At 40.3% G+C, this 22,570-nt stretch overlaps 1 protein-coding gene and 1 pseudogene across 1 annotated transcript in view; one reads left to right on the forward strand and one right to left on the reverse strand.

The window, feature by feature from the left end:
* The window catches only part of LOC104448263, a 69,841-nt pseudogene extending 61,422 nt beyond the window's left edge, over positions 1-8,419 (reverse strand).
* LOC104448320 (mitogen-activated protein kinase kinase kinase 5-like) overlaps positions 1-22,570 on the forward strand; it is a 78,431-nt gene that overhangs the window by 25,937 nt on the left and 29,924 nt on the right. Inside the window, 1 exon segment of the mRNA XM_039315430.1 lies at positions 16,871-16,892. Within this exon segment, the coding sequence (XP_039171364.1) occupies positions 16,871-16,892 (22 nt within the window).

Genomic DNA, 22,570 nt, shown 5'->3' on the forward strand with positions numbered 1-22,570 from the left:
AAAAAGAACTCCTCGAAATTTTGCAAAGTCGGAGGCGCTTTTTAGACCAAGCGATGTCTCTCGGCTGCATTGAATTATGTCTTCGTTTTCGTTTTCTTTTGTTCTTTTCCTCAAATCTTCAACCAACATTCTAACCATAAGGCGCCTTCTCTTTTGTCCCTGTTCTCTCCCCCTTTCTTTCGTACAACTCGCTCTTCTTTTCCTGCTGTTTTTTTTTTTTTTTTTGGTGTTCTCTGCCCAAACCCTTAATGAAGACTACTAATTGGTGTTTGGTCTTTCAAAGTGTAGCATTATTGAGCATCATCATCAACTCATCAATTTCGCTAAACTCAGTCATCAATTAACTAACAATTCTTGTCTAACAGGAACTGCACCAACGTAGCAAGAAAAAGATAAACAAAAACTCAGGCAAGAACTCATTCGTTTTCAAGACTCGGTCATAAAAATCGAGGAAAAGAAACTATGAATATGTGCCGGATTTTTCTCTGCTGCCGTGCCCTTTTTTACCTACTTTTGACCCAGAATTCGACCATTTACAGCTCTCGGTTCCTTTTGTGTGTTTTCACACTGCTAATTTCCTTTTGGACCTGAGCAAGTCCTTAAGGTTGTGCATGGATTCGTGCCCAAAAAGTGTTCGGGCACACTTCTGTACGGAAAGTGTGCCCGGAACAAAGGAACAGAAACGCGTTTGGTTGCGTTTTCGTTTTTTTTTTTTTTTGTTCTGGGAGGAACGAAATAAGAACGAAACGAGAAACAATAATTTTTGTTTCTTGCTCGAAACGCTTCTTGAAGAAACGTTTTGGTTTCTCGCTTCTCTCTCTTCTTCTTCTCTTCTTCTTTCTTTTTTTTCTCCTTTTCTCTTTCGCGGTCGCCGGCCCTCGGCCATGGCCGGCGACCGGCCGCCGAGGCTCGGCCTCGCCCAGATCCGGCGAGGCCGAGCGTCGCCGACCCCGGGCGAGGCTCGGCGTCGCCGCGCGGGCAAGGCCGAGCCTCGCCTTGGCCGGGCGAGCTCGGCCTCGCCGGATCCGGCGAGGCCGAGCTCGCCCGCCATGGCGAGGCTCGGCATCGCCCGCCCGGCGACGCCGAGCCTCGCCATGGGCGGGCGAGCTCGGCCTCGCCGGATCAGCGAGCCCGAGCTCGCCCCCCCATGGCGAGGCTCGGCATCGCCCTCGCCCGGCGACGCCGAGCCTCGCCTTGGCCGGGCAAGCTCGGCCTCGCCCGGCCACGGCGAGGCCCGGCCCCCGTCGGCCGGTGCCACGGGGCCGGTGACCGGCCGAAAAAAAAAAAATAAAAAGAAAGGAAAAAAATGAAAAATAAAATAAAATTGTTTAAAAATTAAAAGAAACAAAAAAGAATAAAATTTTTTATTCTCGGACCAAACGTGTTTGTTCATTTTTTATTTCCGGACCAAACGTTACAAACGCTTTCTTTTATTAAAAATTGTTCTCGAATGTAAACACTTTTTTGTTTTCGTTCCCGGGAACAAAAAAATGAACAGAAAACAAATCCATGCGCACCCTAAACTACTTAAGGGGGAAAGCTGCGACCTAAGGGTTTTTACCCCGGAAAGTCAAAGCCCCCTGTATTCCCGTGGGAGGGAAGAAAAAATAAATTACCCCCACTGCCTCGCCCGCCACAACTCTGGATTCCGGAAGGAAGAAGGAGAGGGATGGCACACGGCGAGATTCGAAAGGCAGCCCCTCGGTAGCCGATACCAGGCCCGAGACGGGACCAAGTAGGTCAATGACCCGTGCCTGGAGTTAAATAGCTCCAGGGTGGCGGCGGTTCATTCACACACGAAGAAAGTCGTGTTGAAAGTGGCCTCCTTTGGCCAACCAGGAGGAGGGAACGGAAAGGACTTCACTTCGAAGAGCGGGCACGTCCAAAATTCTCATAAGAATTCCCATTTAAATTCGCCTGCAAATTCAGAGTCGGGTTGTGTAACAGATTGGTTCACAATAATTGCACTCTTATTAGAAAGGGCAGTACAATCACAAGAATGTGAGATTACAAATGGATTTTATTATGGGTCAAATTATCGGTGTTTTTCTTCGTTAATTTTTATGAAGATGCGATCGAAACCTTTGAGCTTGTTACAGTAATTTAACTTAAAAATTATTGAGTTATTATAGTCTTTAAATCATTCTTGGGACATTTTTTTTTTCTTTTTGATCTAAAGATCCAAACTACATATGAAACGAGTCCCATGATTGGGAAAACACGAATTTAGCATATTATGCTTGCTCCTAAATATTTTTATGTGGATGCCACATAACAAGTACCTATATAAGTTCATGCAAATAGGATCTAGCGAATTAACAATCCAAAATTTGAGAGAAAATATGAGGTGATTTTGTGCATTTTTGAAACTCTGTTAGTGTACATTCTTGTAGTTTTTCCTTGTCCAAATATACTGATTTTCAACTTTCACTAAGATGTTGCAAATTCAATTAGAAGCATATGATTAATAGTCCTAATTAGCCAAGTCACAAAACCAATCATAAGAGATTCATTGCGGTTGTCACCAAGTCTTGAATTGGTGGGATGGTTATTCCCATGGCAAGAGCGGCTAACATCGCAAACTTCATCCTCTAGGGATTAAGTTAAAATATTACCTTCGGCACTTAAGGTGTTCTTATACTCCATAATAAATATGTTACTTATTTTATCAATTAATCTACCCTCAATAATATGCTAATATTGGTTTAGATAATTTGTCGATTTGGCTATAACTTGGAATAAGAGACAATAACAATATAAATCTAATATTGAAAAATTTTTGTTTGATTTTTTTTTTTACTTATTAGTAATTCTTTTAGCAATTACCGAATAACATCATTCAAACTGCATAATGCCAAATCTATTTTTTTTTCCAATTACATTATGCCATAAATGTGCGAATCAACATACATGATTTCACCTCAAACAAATGGACTTTTTTTATGAATAAATTTAAAAAAAAAAAAGATAGAAAAATAGCTCATATTAGGGCCATTTACCAGGTAATGCAAATTAAAACCAAGTCTTATTTATGTGTATTAAAAATTTCCAATACCATAGCATATCATTTACACAAAAAATGCATAGAATATACATTCGGAGAAGAAGGAAGATAAGAGAAACTTAAACAAAAAGAGCATTTCTATCTGTCGTAAGATAGAAAGTAGACATCAAATTTAGATAATCTTACTTTAAATACTTATGTAGCAAGAACATTCATAAAAATTAGAACATAATGTAAGCCTAAACAATAATATAACGATTGATTTATATAAAGTGTCAATATAACATTATGCAAAAAATTTATACATGTAATATGGGTTCATATCAATAAATGGAATTGGAAGTAAATTTCTGAATCTGTGCAACCCATGGGTCTTTGTTTACTACACATTCTACAAAAATATGCAGTCATAAGTTACAATTTGATGGAATCACCTACCAATTCTACTCACATCATAGGAAATGTTTTCTAGCAGTTGGATGGCTTGGAATATTTTGGGGCCAGAGATGGACACATTTCATTCATATGAGGGTACAGGTCCACTGTATTGTATCCTGGCAGCTCCATTCGATACCAACCTCGTATTTGACAGAACAGAAGCTCGACGTCGTCCCCATCATCGCACCACTTAGGCAAGCGGCTTGAATGATTTCTCGAAGAACCTTAGTGAGTAAGCATCTTTTATCTGCATAGAAAACAATGCTATTCACAAAATGCCAGATGGGATGCCTCATGACAAAAAAGTCACGCTTAGAAAGGCAAACTAGATTATAGTTTTCTCAATCTTTGAAGAAAGTGACATCCATCTCTAGATAGTAAATTCAAGCAATTAGGGTAAAAAAGATAACCCAACTAGGGTCAATCAGATCGCACTTACAGTGAACTCTGTAACATGAATGGAGCTAGAAATTGGATCAAAGAGTCCTGCTGCTTTGTACATTTCAAGAACAAAAGCTACACAAGAGGCGGACTTCCCGTCACTGTATACCCAATGGTCTTGCTCTGGAGTGTCAGCAGTTCAGCAAAAGATGACCCCCTCATTTCAGTTTCGTGTATTAGATTAGGAAGATCCAAGCCCTGTATGCAACAAAATCGTAAGGTAGCCATAAAGTAAAGTAAGTGTAATTACAACCATATAACATTTGTTAACAGAATGTCATTCAAGAGACATTAGATTTCAGTTGCACCTCAGTGTGCAAAACAAGATGCATAACGTCACACAGACAATTGCAAATTGAATGGGACGGTACCTTTGTTCCTAGTCACTTGTTGAGTGCTTCATTCCATATGTTCGCAGCATAGGCTGGTTGCACTTGGTTCCATAGTCATAACAGAAGCAAGCTACAATAATACAATGCTTTCTATAAAATGAGTGAACGCACTCCCATCACGCAAATAAAGCACCCCACATGGTGAGCATACTACATGCATCGTCAGTCAGGCTGATAGCAACTCTTAAGAAAAAATGAACAAAGTCTACTATTTTGCTGTCTTAGTATCATATAGGAGGCCATATAAAATGAATAATTGTCAAAATAAGCCAGGTTCTTTTCCATAACGTTAGCACTCAATAGAGTCACATGCGAACCTGCTATTTGGCAAAATCACTGTTCATTTTTAGCCTTTTGTTTTGTTCAGTTGAATTCATTCGAAATCATGGCATGATTGTCTAATTTCAACTAGAACGTGTTGTTAGGATCTAACACACGGCTTAATAATATTTCAAGGTCTATCAAAGTAAGAGTAAATTGCTGTTTAGCAGTCATGTTGAGAAGCAGAAACTATTTCGTATCTAGCATCTAAGAATCTCAAGGCATCTACAGATATACCTTGAAGTAACACAAGGCCTTAGTGCTAGAAAATCGTCTAAGGCAACTGAATGCACCCACAAAATATATATAAACATATATGCACGTGTACAATCTCTGTACCACATGAGCATCTAATGGCGGTAGATAATTTGCGCCGATAATCTATCCAGCTAAAAAGCATGTTGTGATAACCATATGGTTTCCCATTCATAATCTGTGCAAACTCCCATGCAGCAGCTCATTAAATTTGGCTCACATATCAGGATGCAGTGGAAGCAACGCAATGTGGGGATTTGAGTAATCTTTGTTAAGCTCGAACTCCCACCATTTTCCCATGGTAACACAGCAATGACATCTTCTCCCTGCAATGATAAGAACAAAACAAAACTTGCATAATCTCTATTACTATGTTAGACTTCTGTAGCACCTGACCCCTTTACCAACACAAAGGAACAAAGCATGTAGCAAAAACCCAAATGTAACCTTAAATTTATTAATCAAGGTCTGCCTCAAGTAAAGGACGTCATCTCATCAAATTCTAACCATAATCATCATCAGTAAGTTATCGTCTCGTGTGTAAGGATGGTCCTGAAGTTCAGCAGAAAAAGTTCAGACACTGCATTCCCTATGTTACAAATATGATGATACTACAATAGAGCTTCTAGTAGGAGCCTAAATAGGATCAGCTGCAGTTCAACATGAACCTGAAGCAGCATGTCATCGTTTACTCACTCATCCTCTCTTACAATCAAAAGTTTCTATGGGAGCACAAAAAGGAAAGACCTATCTTATTAGAGAACATAAGATGAGCAAGGAGATTTAAGGACATAGGGGCGTGACTAAAGCACGCTTAATATGCAAAATGGAACGATCTCAATGGGAACCATATTTGTGAGAGAAGAAGTCCATGATTCGACAAAAGTCACATTTATAAAGTAATCACACAGAAATACAATGCCCCAAAAACCTAAGGGTTCATGAAATGTTAGAGAAACACAGCAGAAACCCTACTTGTCCTTTTCAATATGTATGAGACCACACTTTGATAATCAGAGGACATTAAAGCAGTATTGTATGAATGTCTTTAATAATGAATGACAGATAAGCATAGGGAATTTTTATTTTTATTTTTTTGGTCGGTAAGCACAGGGAATTAAAGAGATGGAGAAATAATGACTCAAACAATTCTGGGGGTGTTTGAAACATTTGAACGTTTGTCTGTTGGATATCCCCATATAGGAACAATGTGGACAGTTATTGTGGAAGACTGCATACTTACAGCCATGTTAATATTGTGTCTATGCAATTGGTTTAAAACTTTACTTCACAATTACAATTGCAGAGACAGCAGCAGGCAAAAAGATTGGATGAAATGTCGAACATCAAAAGCAATCCATCAATGTATGGAAAAAAAAGAACGAGGAATAGAAAAAAATGCTTAAAAACAATCGCAAGGTAATCCTTTTCCTCAAAAGGCTTTTTCTCCACTAGTCTATATAAAAATTAGGCCTTCAAACTGAAAAAGAAATACATTTACATGCATAACCACCCTATATCTGTTTCCGAATTACCTGTTCATTATCATGTCCAGATTCACCAACCCAAAGCTTTCCTTCAGCATCCCTTAAGCACACAGTTGTGTGACCAGCGTATGCGCCACTGACCCATTTCTCTAGAGTCCCAAAACCACCCCACCTTCCACGAATTTTGAAATTGCAATGAAGTCTCCAGAGTGGATATCATCAATGCTGATGTTTGTAACCCAGGGCTGGGGACGTTGCTCAAATGAAGCTCCCATATGCTTCTTGAGAAAACCAATGTTAGATTTCTCCCCTCACCCGGTACTTGAAAACAAGGAAACACATCCCACAGTGCTTGAAGGGTCCCTAGCATCCCAGCTTGCATCAGAAAGATTGACACTCCTCTACTTTTCACCTGCAATCAAAATAATGGAAAATCAAAGTTTGACAACTCACCAATATGCACAAGCAAGAGCAGAAGAGAAAAAAGATAATTGCAGCTTACATATTCAAACTCAGCTTTTCCTTCCCACTCTTTGAACTCAAATGTGTGCTCACGAGATAAAAGATACTAGTCCCATGTCACGCAGTATGGGGTTGCAAAGACATAAATATCCATACATGTCCAGCTATGGGCTTTGCTGACCTGGATGAGCAATCCAAACTCATGGTTACAAGCCGGATACCTACAACTAGTTGTTAGTTTCCATATTCAGCAGAACTAGATGCAAAAACAAGGACTATGAAGCATCAACACGAGGCAGTACCCACCCAAACTGGAATAGCCTCCATAAGATAATTTGATTTTACATCAAACGAAACAATTGTACTTGTATGAGCAACCAAATCACTAAATCCTTCTTCAACCACTTAAAACCTAGACACAAAAGACTCAACCATGGTACCAATTCGTGGAGCTTAATCAAAGTACAAACAAGCAGATGAAAGGAGAAGGAAAGAAAAAAACTTAGCTAGTGACGAAATCCACTAGAAACATATTGAAGTAAGAACTGAAAAATTCCATCGCTCAGATTCCAACATAAATAAGCAGAATGAGAAAAGAGGAACAGTTGGGATCAAGTGCATGGCCCAAACATCGAAGGATATTCTCTCACGTCCTTTAAATAAGTGATTTTCTTTCACAACTCTATAGATAAGTATGACCGCACACTTCAGTTGGTAAGAAAAATACCGTAAGTAGATAGGAACTCTATCCAGTTCAGAGCTTTGAATCCGTTAGAAAAAATCGACCTCAAATTAACTAAAATAGAAAGCTCAAACTAAGTTAATCGGAAACTGGGAAAAGCTGCCAAACGATGGCCATTAGACCCCATCAAACAAACTCCTACAACCTCACATCTCCTAGAATTATCACACAATCGAACTGCAGTGAATTGAATTAAGCACTAACATTCGACCAGAGAACCTTAAAAGCTCGTGAACAGTGACTGTCTCTCCACATTACCAAGCCGCCACAAGCTCAAACATCCCAAAATCTTCCAGAATCGCACTCAAACACAAGTATTTCCATTCCATTCCGTTCCCCACTATTCACCAAACAAAAAACAAGACTTGGAATCATCACTCCAGTCCATTCCTTTCCCCATCATTTCCCGATTTCATTCCATTCCCCCGTACCAAACCCGACGTAATAGTCAACCAGAAAACCTCATCTTCCAGAATGGCACTCAAAACCAAACGGAGACCAAGCAAAAGCGACGCGATAAAACTAAAGAACGGACCTTGATGTGAGGCGTGCCTCCGCCGAACTTGCTCCCGGTGTTGTTGTGGAACTCCAACCAAGCGGTCGGAGGAAAAAACGGCGCCGACGAAGGCGGGCAACAGGTGCAGGGGACGGCGAAGGGCGTTGAGGATGGGCCAGGACAGCTGCTTCGGCAATAGAGGGAGTATGTTCTCCATGGTGGAACGGTGGTTTCGCGGCTCGAGAGCGCGGGTTGAGCAGAGAGGAGAACGTGAAGAGGAAGAGAAGCAGCAGAAATTGGCTGACGAGAAGCCATTGAAATTGCGAGAGAGAGAGAGAGAGAGAGAGAGAGAGAGTCACCTCTCCAGCGACGGTCCACTTCTTTTTAGTGTCTTGCGCTACACTATAAAAGGTGTAGGGGTAAGAGGAGCCACTCGTTTTGATTACATCCTTGGACGCTTGGTAATTTAGGGTGCTTAACCAGTTAAATGAAACATTAAAGCATAATCGGGGCTGAAAATATTCTGTATTCTTATATTATGTATTAATGTTGGCAAAAATCTTAAATTATATCCATCGTGACATTAATGTCTCGAATTAGTATTGATTTCGTGGCGAACAAAAGTTAAGATTTTTAGAGACAAGCGAGAGGTATTTCCACTTCAAATATAAGTTTAAGTGTAGAGATGGGCGATTAGAAGCCTCCACGGAGGATCTAATCCTATGGGAAGATATATTGCCTTTCCACCCTCTTATAGCTTATCGTCAAACTGCGGCTATTGATAGCTTCAAATGGGCTTTTATTGCCTATCCCTCACCCTCTTACATTGCCAGAACAACTTTCACCACACTGCCTTTTCAGAACTTAATTAACATCAAGAGTATCCTTTTATTTATATGTTGTCAGTACGAACTCGACATTTAGCTTGATTTCGCAATAACCATGCAATCTTCCTTGTTGCTAAATTGTGTCTTGAGTTTGAGCCGAATCCACACCTTATTGCTCAAAGTCACGCACGAAATGCAATGCGCACACAAGTCTTGGACCTTTTTTCTCTACTTCATTAATGCTATGCTTGCACGAATCTCCTCCTGTGTCCCCTTATCATTTTTCTTCTTTTTTTGGTTCGAATCCCTTTTGTCATTGAAGGAGCTGAACGTCCATTTTTCGCCCTCACTCCACAGCGCTCCCTATTTCGGATTCTCGCTCGATCAGCGAAATGAGAAAACTTGGCGCCGAAGTGGACGTCGGAAATGGCGGTGATGGCGACGTTCTTGAGGCCTAGCCTCAATATTCGAGTGGAATTGAGAGGGTGCTTCCATTCCAGACAGTGGTGGAGAACTGTGACGCTCACGGGGTGATCGAGACCCCGGAGATTGGATCCGAGCACAGAGGCACGTGAGTCGTTTTCGCGTTTTCATGGAACAGGGGTGGACGTTGGTGATCTGGATGGGGAAAGGATGGAGCTTGAGGAGGATGGTCAGGGACGCGTATAGAAACGGACTCGACTTAGGGTTCAAGAACGGGTTTACAAATGGGATTCAGGTTGCGAAATGGACCTGCATCTTTCTAGGATGGAGAAGTTTTTTCCAGAAATTGTGAGACGATTTCGGGAATTTGAAAGAAACGAGAAGGACCAGAGCACCAGGGCAATTTTAATTTATTTTGGTCAAACGTTCGAGCAATAGTTTCGGATTACTAAGGAGTACATATAAATTTCAACACGGTGACCTCTTTGGTTCAGATCGGAAAAGTAGTGTGGGGGTGGTGTCTCGCCGCCCTCTAGCGATACGCAAGGGCCTGGCAGTGCAACGCTGTGGGCTTAGTAGGGCTTTTAGGGCTTATTTGCCGGATATCCATCGATTTCTGGCCGAATACATGGCAACAACCAAGCGGCGGAGGTTGTTCTCATGGGACAGCCACAGCCATGGTCGTCGTCCCCTGAAATGATTAAGTTAAACAATTTGTCAAATTGCTTAATTCGACAATTTCGCACTCAGCAGTGTCAACTTCGTAACTCACTTTCTCTGGTGACAAATGACCAATATCATGCGTTTAGACCACAGTAGGCATTGGCTAAGATCAAAACGTTCAGAGTCAGCCGCAACAAGTCAACGATGAGGCCCTTGAAAGACTTCTATCCTTCCAAAGTCTTTTTTGACTTAGGCAATTCCATTTGTTTCTTCACATACTTGTTCAAGTTTTTGGGTTAGACTGTCATGTGCTGATGACTTAATTATTACGTGATTATATTATTAAACTAAATAATTTGATAGATTATGATTGATCTTATTAAGCCAACTGCATTTGATATTTTCACGTTATTTGGCATACAAAATGTCGATATAAATAGTATAATTCTAGGGGCTAAAATTGTAATTGACTCAAAGGCGAACGCGTATTCGTGAGTAATACCGTCAAACTCCTTTTGAGATTCTCCTTCCAAGGCATGTTCTCCTACTTAGATAACTCGATCAGTTTCCTTTTTTTCAATAATATAATTTAATTTCCCTTTATTAATTTCCTCTATTTAGATCTAGTGTATTTCTCTACTAGTGTTTTCGCTCCTGGTGAAATAAGGGGATTAAATTTATTTGGTCGGTTAACTATCAACGTCAATTAAGATTTAATTTCTTTCTATCTCTTTTCGTAAATATTTATACACAAAATTCTTATTGTGTATTTTTGTCAATAAATTATTTTCATGATTTAATAATTCATATATTTTACCAAAAAAATTATTTAAATTAATTTTTAAATACCAATTGTTCCCACACACATAATGCATAGTGGGTGATAAATAAAAAGCGGAAGATCCTCATTGGAGAAAAGGAGCCCGCGTATAGCACGATTTCATTCTCTAGAATTAATTATTTTCTTAAGAAGGTATTTCACAATTTCCAAGTTGTCTTTGAATTAATCGAGTCTTTCTTAAATATCAATCTACATATTGGCTTTCTAATTGTTGAATGGGTTTAGTACCCATGGATAATAAGTAATGCTACAAAGACCTTAGAAGACAAAAAGGATTTTCACCCTATATGATGTCATGTGTTCTCATTACCCTAAGAACATATGTTAGCTTGTCATACTATCTAATGGGCTAGGATGCAAAAGTCACAATATAGCCGTATGTAGTATGGTCATTAAAAATGCAGAATAAACATGGTTTCTTTTTATTATTATTTTTTTACGAATAAAGTGATTCATTTATTCAAAAGCATATTGGAAATATATGACATGAATGATATAAAATGTAACAGAAAAAGAAATTTCTTGAAATTTTGCAAAGTCGGAGGTGCTGCTCAAATCGAGAAGTGCGGGTGGTCCCAGCAAAGTGACGTTAATGTACACGAAACAAAAGGTAGGAAAAGTAATAAGAGCAACGTGCAGAAACGACGACGGCTTGGCGTGGAACGAGCATGGCTTTAAGCAAACCCAGAAACGGCGCATCTCGCGATATTTTGATGTCGCCTATTCTTCCTCTTCTTCTTCTTTTTATTAAACTCCTAAGGCTGCTCCGGAGCCTCTCTTCATTTTCATTTTTTTGTTTGTTTTTTCCTCCTCATTTTTCCAACCACATCCTCACCATAACGCGCCTTCTCTCTTTTGTCCCCTAGCTCTCCCCACTTTCTTTCGCCCGACTCTCTCTTCTTGTCTTGCTTTCTTTTTTTGGTTCCCCGCCCAAACCCTTAATGAAGATTAATTGCTGTTTAGTATTCCAAAGTCCAGCATTATCGGGCCCCATCATCGACCTATCAAGTTCGCTAAACTCAATCATCAATGGACTGACTATTTTTGTTTGAGCACGAGCTGCACCAACATGGCAAGAAAAAGAAAAATAAAAACTCATGCAAGGGCTCATTGATTTCTAACACTTGATCATAAAATTTTTTTGAAAGAAATTTTAATATCACTGCTTTGAGGATGGACGCACTCTCAACAAGTGAACCTGAGTGATCGAATTCAATAATACGACAGAATCATCTCAAAGATTTAAGTTTAATAGTTATTTTATACGGCGATTATGATAGAAACGTGACAATTTCGAGCGCCTGCAATGCGATGTCTTGATGTATCATAGGAATGTTATTTATATATGCAAACAACAAAGGAGCAACATCATACCGACAATGACTTGGGTAGTAATGATGCATCTATGAGGCCTATCCTTATTCATTATTTTTTTTCTATTTGTTTTTGTTCATGTTTTTTTGCTCAAACCGCTCTAGTATGAATTAAATAATAGATATCTTAATATAAAATCAACAATAGAATTCTCCATTTCATTTTTGAATTCATTGAATGAGACTTTTCTCTAATTTTTTTACTAATCCATTTAGATTACATTTTATATTATCACTAAAATTTTATTGTAATTTAACTTATTGTTATATCATCCATATAAAAATCAAAATATAATCTAACTAAATAGAATATAAATAAAATCAAACGAAATCGAAGTGCTCATTAGACCATAGAATAATCATATTATCGACATTGTAGAAAACAGAAATTTTAATGATTTTTAACTACTAACTAAAATATGTAATGTGTTTCTAGTAGTATCTCGTTCTGTTTTCTTCTCACCCCCTAGCTCTATCCGCAATGATCGAGCCGTGACCATGTGAATGCTTGACTAAAGCCTCCCTTCAGCCGCGTTTTTTCCTGCTTTTTATGTCCCTACTTTTTTCAGTAAATCTTTGCCCAAGATATGGTCCTTTATGAGGGGGTGCTGGTTTTTCTATGTCGTGTCCGCTTCTGAACCACCTTTTTGAACCAGAATTCCACGATTTCTGGCCTCCCTTTCCCTGTTTCTGTTCCTTCGTGCGTTTTCACGCTGCTAATTTCCTTCATTCACACCCGCGGGAATGCCGTGTGGAAACTGGAAAGTGGCCTCCAGTCGACCATTTCGGTCAGCCAGAAGGAGGGAGCGGAGAGGACTTTTATTTGGAGAGCAGGCTGCGTCCAAAACTTCCATAAGAATTATCATTTAAATTCACTGCGGAAAATTTAGGGTTAGATCGTGTAAGGTTGGTTCATAAGAATTCACAATCAGGAATGCAATGGAGAGAGAGCAAGAGTTAAAGAGAGAAAGAAGAGAGAAGAGAGAGAGAGAGAGATTTATGGGATTATGGATGTATTTTTATTAGGAGTCAAATTATCAGTGAATTTGATCGTTAAATTTCATTAAAATGCGAATGAGACATTTAAACGGAAATTTATGTATCAACAATAATTAATCTTACAAATTAGTAAGTAATTGTTTCTCGTTAAATCATCCCTTAGTTGATTTTTTTTTTTCTTTTTAGTCTAAAGATCTAAACTGCATACAAAATTGGTCTTGTGAATTCATTAGTATAGGTAATATTCTAAATTTAAGTCAAGATTTATGCAAAGTAAATAAGTAGCAGTACTCACGAAGATTTTCCTATTGATTTATGGAGGCAAAAAAGAGCAATGCTATGCATAAGAGAACTTGACATATATATATATTTTAAGATGGATAGAAAATGATTAGGAAAATAGTGGGGTAGCCTTCTTAGGTAAATTTTGTTTTTAATTTTTCATCTTCCTTGGAAGTCTAGAGAATTTGCCAATTAAATGAACCATAGTTTAACGTTCCATAATAAATTTCCACCTCATTCGGTGCACTAATTTTTTGATATATTTACATATTTAGCATCATTTCGGGCAAGACAAAGAAAGATGAGTAGGCTCAAAAGTTTATCGGGCGCACGTTCGCATGAGTTTCCTCGTGGTTAAAGCTGAAATTGGCTCAAAGGCGAACGCGTGTTCTTGAGTAACACTGTCCCACTCCTTTTGATGACAACGACATCAGAGACGATTACCTGACACCATTGGAAAAAGAAAGGGGGAGGGGGAAGAGGTCTTATTGTGGCTTCCAAAAGAGGCCACTTGAAATCTCCCAAAAAAGTGAAAGTTATGCGAGGTGGACTGACATCCATATAAATAGACAAATTGCTCATTATTTTGGTAATAAGTTATTGTTTAGAAATGAAAAGGAAAAAAAGATATAAATAGTGAAGCAATGAGGCAGCAATATAATAGGTCACTTGTCAACCCCCCATGCATTATATTAAATTAAAATATTATTACGTCCATTATCGATCTAGAAAATAGTTTGCACATTCTTGATTAAGAGTTGACAAGTGAAATAATTCATTCGCAAAAATAACTCCAAACACACATCACTCATTCACGGTATATGTGTATTAAGGTTTTAACATCGACTATGCTTCCAGCAATAATCCATTCAATTACCAGGTTTTTTGGCTAACAATGTTTCTATATTTAGTTTAATATATTCAAATAATAAGACTAAACAGATAATATATTTGGATGTTCAAAATTTTTACCCATGGGGTTAATTAGGAATGCCAACTATTTAATAAAATATTGAAAATATTATTATTTCATAGTATCTAGAGAATGAAAATAAATAAATAAAAAAAGTCAAAGTCAAGCGAGGGTGAAATAAAAGCAATCAAATCATTAAAGAGAGAAAAATCATTTTTATTTATTATAGTAATAGGTTATAGTGTAGAATGAAAACGAAAAAAATATAAATAAAAGAAAGGGTAAAAGCATGCGACGACACCTATCTAATGTGCCATTGCTCCAGGAGGCCTCCACGTAGCACCCGAGTTGTCTATTCTACCGTCCATCTCGCCGACACGACGGACGGGAAAAAAACCCACACCAGACCCCCCCACCCCCGAAACGGCACATGTTGGTGTCAGCGGGAGCGTCGGACCGGGCCCCGCCCCGGTTCACGAGGATCGCCACCGATGACGTGGACATGTCAAGAAGGGGGGCAGGATCAAAGCAACGGACGGCTTGGATTCAGCGGGGGCGTGGTTGTTCGGCTTGTCGTACGCCTAGCCATGTGATCACATGAATTGGGCGTACTACGGTGAGGGGGAACAAGGGGAGAGGGTGGGGCCCGTTGGGCCGGGGAATGTAGTTAGGCCATGATGATGGACGGCTGGATGGACGGATGAGTATTTGGTTGATGAAAAGGAGGAAGCGCCATAAGTCGGGGATTTCTCGGGGTCCTGATTCAACACAATTGACAGTGTGAATGTGAAAATCGATCCCCAATGAACACAGTCAACGCCTCCTGACCCAGCATCTAGGGGGGAGAAGGTTGTCATTGGTGATTAGGCCTTGTAAATTGGTATTTTCATGGTTTGACTTTAATTTGATAAATTTACCTATACAAAAGTGCTAAAATAATCTAAGTGGGGAGATCAACCGTAGTCCAACAGAGACCAATAGTAGTTTGACCAATGGTTGTTACGTTTGTTGTCCGACAATGATATAATGTGCAATTATGTCTGTGACTACGGACTTCTGTATTGAGTTGTGATTTACGTACTTTTTCTAGCGGTAAAATATAACATATTTGTAACTTTCAATAGGGTCGCTGATTCTGTTCAAAAAAAAAAAAAAAAAAAACAGGGTCACTGATTAGAATTCGATACTTTGACCAAGTCCAAGTCTCTCCCTTTCTCTCACACATAGAAACATGATGAAATGATAAATGACGGAGCGTTTCCTGCGCGTGTTCTAAGCAAGTGTGTTGTTTTCTCTTGTGGCAGAGTCCCTCTCGATTCTTCACCAAAACCTGTTCATTCCCATTTCCAGCAGCAGGTGAATGCCATTGTTCCTCTAGGAATTGGGTTTCCGCCTTTGAAAGAAGATGAGAAAGAAGTAGTCGAGAGAAGAGGAGAAGAGAATTTTCTTTGTATTATGTATATCATTCAATGTACAATGTCCACTATGTTTATAATACAAAATGTGTATAAGAAAAGCAAGTAAATATTTTACAATTTGGATTCGATTAGATCCGATACTAAATGATCGTGATTGATCTTGAATGATGTTGTGAATCTTCATGTGTATCTTCTAACACTCCCCCTCAAGCTGATGGCTTGTAAATATCCAAGATGCCTAGCTTGCTTAGAAGATATGCGTGCTGGCTTTGACACAAGGGTTTGGTGAAGACGTTCGCAATCTTCTGTTCGGATCCCCAGTGTCTCGATTATCCCTTATTGGATCTTTTCTCGTGCAAGATGGCAATCCACCTCTATGTGTTTTGTTCTTTCATGAACTATCAGGTTTGTGGCAAGTTTGAGGGCCGCATCATTGTCACAAAACAATTTGGTTGGCCCTTCAACTTGTACCCCAAGATCTCGAAGTAATCCACGTAGCCACACTACCTCACATGTGGTCTTTGCCATGGCTCGATATTCCGTTTTTGCTAAGGATAATGAAACAGTCGGTTGCTTCTATATCTTCCATGAAAGTAAAGAATCCCCTAACTTGATATAGAAACCTGTTATGGACCTTCTGCTCATCGGACATGTCGCATAATCTGCATTACAATATGCAGTCATCCTCATATCACATTTCTTGGAGAGGAGAATCCCAAGACCTGGACATTTCTTCAAATATTTTACCACTTTGAGTGTTGCATTCATGTGGGACTGCTTTTGATTGTGCATGAACTAACTAGGAGTTTGCACATAGCATAACTGATGTCCGGCCTAGTTATAGTTAAATATATGAGTTTCCTAACAAGTTTCTGATAAGTCATTGGATCCTCAATGTAGGATCGGGTTCTTGAGAGATTCCAGTATCATACTCTGCTGTGGTCAATTTGATATTTTGCTTGATTGGAATTACAGCTGGCTTACATCCTGACAGTTCGACTTCTAATATGATTTCCAAGGCAAATTTTCTGTGGTCAAATATTCCTTGGTCTTAGCTAACTGGACAAGTAGCTTACTGCTCTTTGAAGGGAAGTCTAAACTGGATGGCTGCAGAGGTACTCTGATTTTGTGAACGTTAATGCTGGAATGATGTAGTCTATCCTGCGGCTCATACAATCCTTGATGGCATATGATTACAACACAGATCTCAATCGTACTGCTGACATCTGAAGTTTGGGAAGTACTATTTACGGGGAAACCTCCTTTGAGTGAGTATGAGCAGGTAAGAATGCTACATTGCTTTTCATTTTCTCTGTTTGTCCTTCCAAGTATTATGCTTCCAACCAAATTTGTGTCACCGTTTTCTGTTGGAAGTTCGGGACTGTGCATATTACCATTTGTTATGTGATATGTCTTTATTTTCTATTTAAGGTTTAATCATTAATGTAGGCTCAAGCTATATTTAAGGTGATGCAAAGTTCTCCACCAATACCTAAGACGTTATCTGCCGAGGGAAAGGATTTCCTGCAATGCTACTTTTGAAGAGAGCCTGCCGAGAGGCCTTCAGTTGTTATGCTACTTGAGCATGCTTTCTTGCAAATTTGAAGTGATGACTAACTTATTTCAAGTGCCATACCTTGTTGCAAAAGTGATGTCGTACTATAAAGTTCCAGATTTGCTAAACCAAAAGTATCATGAGGTCCATAGGTGTGATGAAGTACTTGTCTATCGACAAAATTAAATGCATGGTTGAGCGGTGGCATACTTTGATCTAGGCAATTTGAAAGTCTTGCCTAATCTAAACATTTTACTACGGAGTGCATTCTTATCATAGACATTTTGTCTATTACTTTAATTTCATCAAAATTGAATGGTATTGATATGGCTCCAAATAAGCAACAAATCGGCAAAACACAAGCAAGAAACCTAGGAGCTGCTTCAGGATCAACTATTCCAAATTGTTGTCGGAACGCCTCTCTAATATGTGTAGGGATTTGACTGCATCTTTTGATCTCACGCGTCACCCTCGGCACTCCAGACAGATGTATTCTGATTCTTGGAGTGGCTGAGTGGCCACCACATCTGAATTGATGGACCTCAATTAAAGCCCAAACAATAAACACTAATCTAACTACCTAAGCCTAATTAAATAAAACTAAACAACCACTAAGTATCATTAGCTCGCTAAACAAGGATTAGTGAGATTACTCACCGGAATCTTCCGCGCAACCCGGATCAAATCGACGGGCACGGCATGGGGAATGAGACTCCCCAAAGCACGGCTCGAGTTCGAGGCTCGGAAACGGCTGGAAAACCCACTCGTGGGTCACTACCCTTGGCTAGCCGGAGCTATTTCGGTGGCCAAAACGGCGAGGGGAAAGGTGAGGTCGGGACGGCGGCTGGGCGGAGCTAGGCGGCGGCTGAAGGCGTTGGCCGAGCTAGGCAGGGGAATGTCAAGTAGTTGTTCGTGCATTAGTTATCTCAGCGAAGGGGCATGTTTGAAACATATCATTCTAGCTTTGCGCCTTTTCGCTCCTTTCGTTTATGTATGCCCATATAGCAAGCAAACAAGTGCATAAAGCTTTATGCTACTTTGAGCAAAAAAATCTTAATTGTCATGCAATATATTGAAAGTAGACCAACTCTAGAAAAATCTTACTTTGAGCTTCTACCAACATTGGACAAAGCAGACCAACTCTAGAAAAGACGGGGCAATATGTTCATGGAGTCAAAGTCAACATTGAAAGTAGACCAACTCTAGAAAAGACAAACATGGCAATATATTTATGGAGTGGGAGAAAAGAAGATAAACTGAACATCTAATAAAGGACTACAGTCCAAAAATCACTGTGATAAAGTGCATAGCCTAATGAAGCCGTTCCAGTTCGGCTGGAAGTGTCCATCCATCAGTTGTCGATAATTCGACATCAGCATATTCATATAAGTTCCCATTGCATTGATAACGGCTTCTGTCATATCTTTCAGTGATATAATTGCTCTTTCAGTAATATGTTCATGGAGTCAAATTGAAAGTAGACCAACTCTAGAAAAGACAAACATGGCAATATATTTATGGAGTGGGAAAAGAAGATAAGGCTTGAACATCTAATAAAGGACTACGGTCAAAAATCACTTTGTGATAAAGTGCATAGCCTAATGAAGCCGTTCAGTTCGATTGTTTGAAGTGTCCATCCATCGGTTGTCGATAATTCGACATCAGCATATTCATATAAGTTCCCATTGCATTGACAACGGCTTCTGTCATATCTTTCAGTGATATAATTGCTCTTTGTTGAATGCCCTAAAGTGGAAGTCCAAAACGCACTCCGATAAAGTGCATAGCTTGATGAATTTGTTCCAGTTCGGCTGGAGTTGGAAGATCCCCACCTCTTAGAGTCTAGTTAAGATGGAAGTATCCATCCATTAGTTGTTGATAATTCGACATCAGCGTATTCATATCAGTTCTCACTGCATTGATGACGGCTTCTGTCATATCTCGGAGTGCTATAATTCCTCCTTGGTGAATGCCCTGAAGGGGAATTCCCTACTGAATGCCCTGACGGGGAATTCCCTGATCTTGCCCTAGCTATTCTTCTTGTCCATTAAGATCCCCTCCTTGTCCGTCAGCCTCATCTCCTGCAAGAGCACCCCAGTCTATTTCCCCTTCAAGTGGAATTCCCTGTTGAATGCCCTGAAGGGGAATTCCATGATCTTGCCCTGGCTGTTCTTCTTGTTCATTAAGATCCCCCTTCCTTGTCCGTCAGCCTCATCTCCTGCAAGAGCGCCCCAGTCTATTTCCCCTTCAAGTGGAACATGCTTTGTGAGAGCAGCATAATCAAAGTAATCTTCAAAGTCTTGATCTTGAAAGTTGATATCATCAACGTTTAAATCATTCTCAAGTACACCTGGATAAACAGCTCCATGAGCCAGTTGATTGACAATGGGTACTAGAGGAGCTGGTTGATTGACAATGGGTACTAGGGTTGATTGATTAACAATGATTAACAATGTGTAATACAGAGCTGCCAGATCAACTATTCCAAATTGTTGTCGGAACGCCTCTCTAATATGCGTGGATTTGACCGCATCTTCGATCTCACGCGTCACCCTTGGCACTCCAAAGATGTATTCGATTCTTGGAGTGGCCACCACATCTAAAGTGGACCTCATGCCACATCGAATTGATGGACCTCAATTAATGCCCAAACAATAAACACTAATCTAACCATCTAAGTCTAATTAAATAAAACTAAACAACCACTAAGTATCATTAGCTCGCTAAGCAAGGATTAGTGAGATTATTCACCGGAATCGCACGCAACTTGGATCAAATCGACGGGCACGGCGTGGGGAATGAGACTCCCCAAAGCACGGCTCGGGTTCGAGGCTCGGAAACGGCCCAAAACGAGCCCGAAGGGGGCTGGAAAACCCACTCGTGGGTCACTGCCCTTGGCTGGCCGGAGCTATTCCGGTGGCCAAAACGGCGAGGGGAGGCCGGCGAAGGGGGAGGTCGGGATGGCGGCTGGCCGAGCTGGGCAAGGGGGAATATCAAGTAGTTGTTCGTGCATTAGTTATCTCAGCGAAGGGGCATGTTTAAAACACATCATTCTAGCTTTGCGCCTTTTCGCTCTTTTCGTTTATGCATGCCCATATAGCGAACAAGTGCATAAAGCTTTATGCTACTTTGAGCGAAAAAATCTTAATTATCATGCAATATATTGAGCTTCGGCCACCGGAATAGCATAAAGCTTCGCCGTTTTGGCCACCGGAATAGCTCCGGCCAGCCGAGGGCAGTGACTCACGAGTGGGTTTTCCAGCCACCTTCGGGCTCGTTTTGGGCCGTTTCCAGGCCTCGAACCCGAGCCGTGCTTTGGGAGTCTCATTCCCACGCCGTGCCGTCGATTTGATCCCGGTTGCGCGCGATTCCGGTGAGTAATCTCACTAATCCTTGCTTAGCGAGCTAATGATACTTAGTGGTTGTTTAGTTTTATTTAATTAGGCTTAGGTGGTTAGATTAATGTTTATTGTTTTGGCTTTAATTGAGGTCCATCAATTCAGATGGGCATTAATTGAGGTCCATCAATTCAGATGTGGTGCCAAGGGTGATGCGTGAGATCAGAAGATGCAGTCAAATCCCTACACATATTAGAGAGGCGTTCCGACAACAATTTGGAATAGTTGATCATAAAGCAGCTCCTGTATTACACATTGTTAATCAATCTATAGTACCAATTGTCAATCAACCAGCTCCTCTAGTACCCATTGTCAATCAACCGGCTCATGGAGCCATGTTTATCCAGTGTACCGAGAATGATTTAAACGTTGATGATATCAACTTTCAAGATCAAAACTTTGAAGATTACTTTGATTATGTCGCTCTCGCAAGCATGTTCCACTTGAAGGGGAAATAGACTAGGCGCTCAGAGATGAGGCCGATGGACAAGGAGGGGATCTTAATAAACAAGAAGAATAGCCAGGGCAGGATCAGGGAATTCCCCTTCAGGGCATTCAGCAGGGAATTCCTCAATAGGGAATTCCACTTGAAGGGGAAATAGACTAGGGCGCTCTTGTAGGAGATGAGGCTAACAGACAAGGAGGGGATCTTAATGGACAAGAAGAATAGCCAAGGCAAGATCAGGGAATTCCCCGTCAGGGCATTCAGCAGGGAATTCCCCTTCAAGGCATTCAGCAAGGAGGAATTATAGTACTCGAGATATGACGTGCCGTCGTCAATGCAAAGGAGAACCGATATGAATATGCCGATGTCGAATTATCAACAATTGATGGATGGATACTTCCATCTTAACTAGACTCTAAGAGGTGGAGATCTTCCAACTCCAGCCAAACTGGAACAAATTCATCAAGCTATGCACTTTATCGGAGTGCATTTTGGGCTTCCACTTCAGGGCATTCAAGAAGGAGCAATTATAGCACTGAAAGATATGACATAAGCCGTTGTCAATGCAATGTGAACTTATATGAATACGCTGATGTCGAATTATCGACAACTGATGGATGGACACTTCCATCTTAACCAAACTCTAAGAGGTGGAGATCCTCCAACTCAAATGGACTGAACAAACTTCATCAAGCTATGCACTTTATCACAGTGATTTTTGGACTGTAGTCCTTTATTAGATGTTCAATTTATCTTCTTTTCTCCCACTCCATGAATATATTGCCTTGTTTGTCTTTTCTAGAGTTTGTCTACTTTCAATGTTGACTTTGACTCCATGAACATATTGTCCTGTCTTTTCTAGAGTTGGTCTGCTTTGTCAATGTTGGTAGAAGCTCAATATATTGCCATGATCCAAGTGCTCTTCCTTGAGGTTGGGTTGAGAACTTGCCATGTGCCATGCTTGAGCTAAAAATGGAGTTGTATTGTCCACTGATCAAGAGGCTTAGAACCAAGTGAAATAGGGACACTTGAGCTTGTGCCAAAAAAAAAGACCACTCCTCGAGCCGAGAGCGCCAAGGACGTTGCTCGAATGAGTAGGGGAGAATGTCACGATCACGAGATTCCCGCAACCGAGAGATAGTTAATGATCGAGGAAGACCTTCCAATATCACCCAAAATTTCCACAAGAGCTTTTAGAATGTTTCAAGGGATGGGCAAGATGGTAATTGTGCCAAGGATCTAGAACTCTTTTGGCATAAATGGTAGAGGGCAGTAGGTTAGAAGGCGCGATCTTGTCCACCAGATCAAAAGGTAATGGTTATAATTTGAGAGCCTCGGGTAAGGTTAGAAGGCACGATCTTGTCCCCTTCACAATCAAAGTTTGTTAAGAATTTC

The sequence above is a fragment of the Eucalyptus grandis genome, chromosome 6 (genome assembly GCF_016545825.1).
Source record: "Eucalyptus grandis isolate ANBG69807.140 chromosome 6, ASM1654582v1, whole genome shotgun sequence".
NCBI lineage: Eukaryota > Viridiplantae > Streptophyta > Magnoliopsida > Myrtales > Myrtaceae > Eucalyptus > Eucalyptus grandis.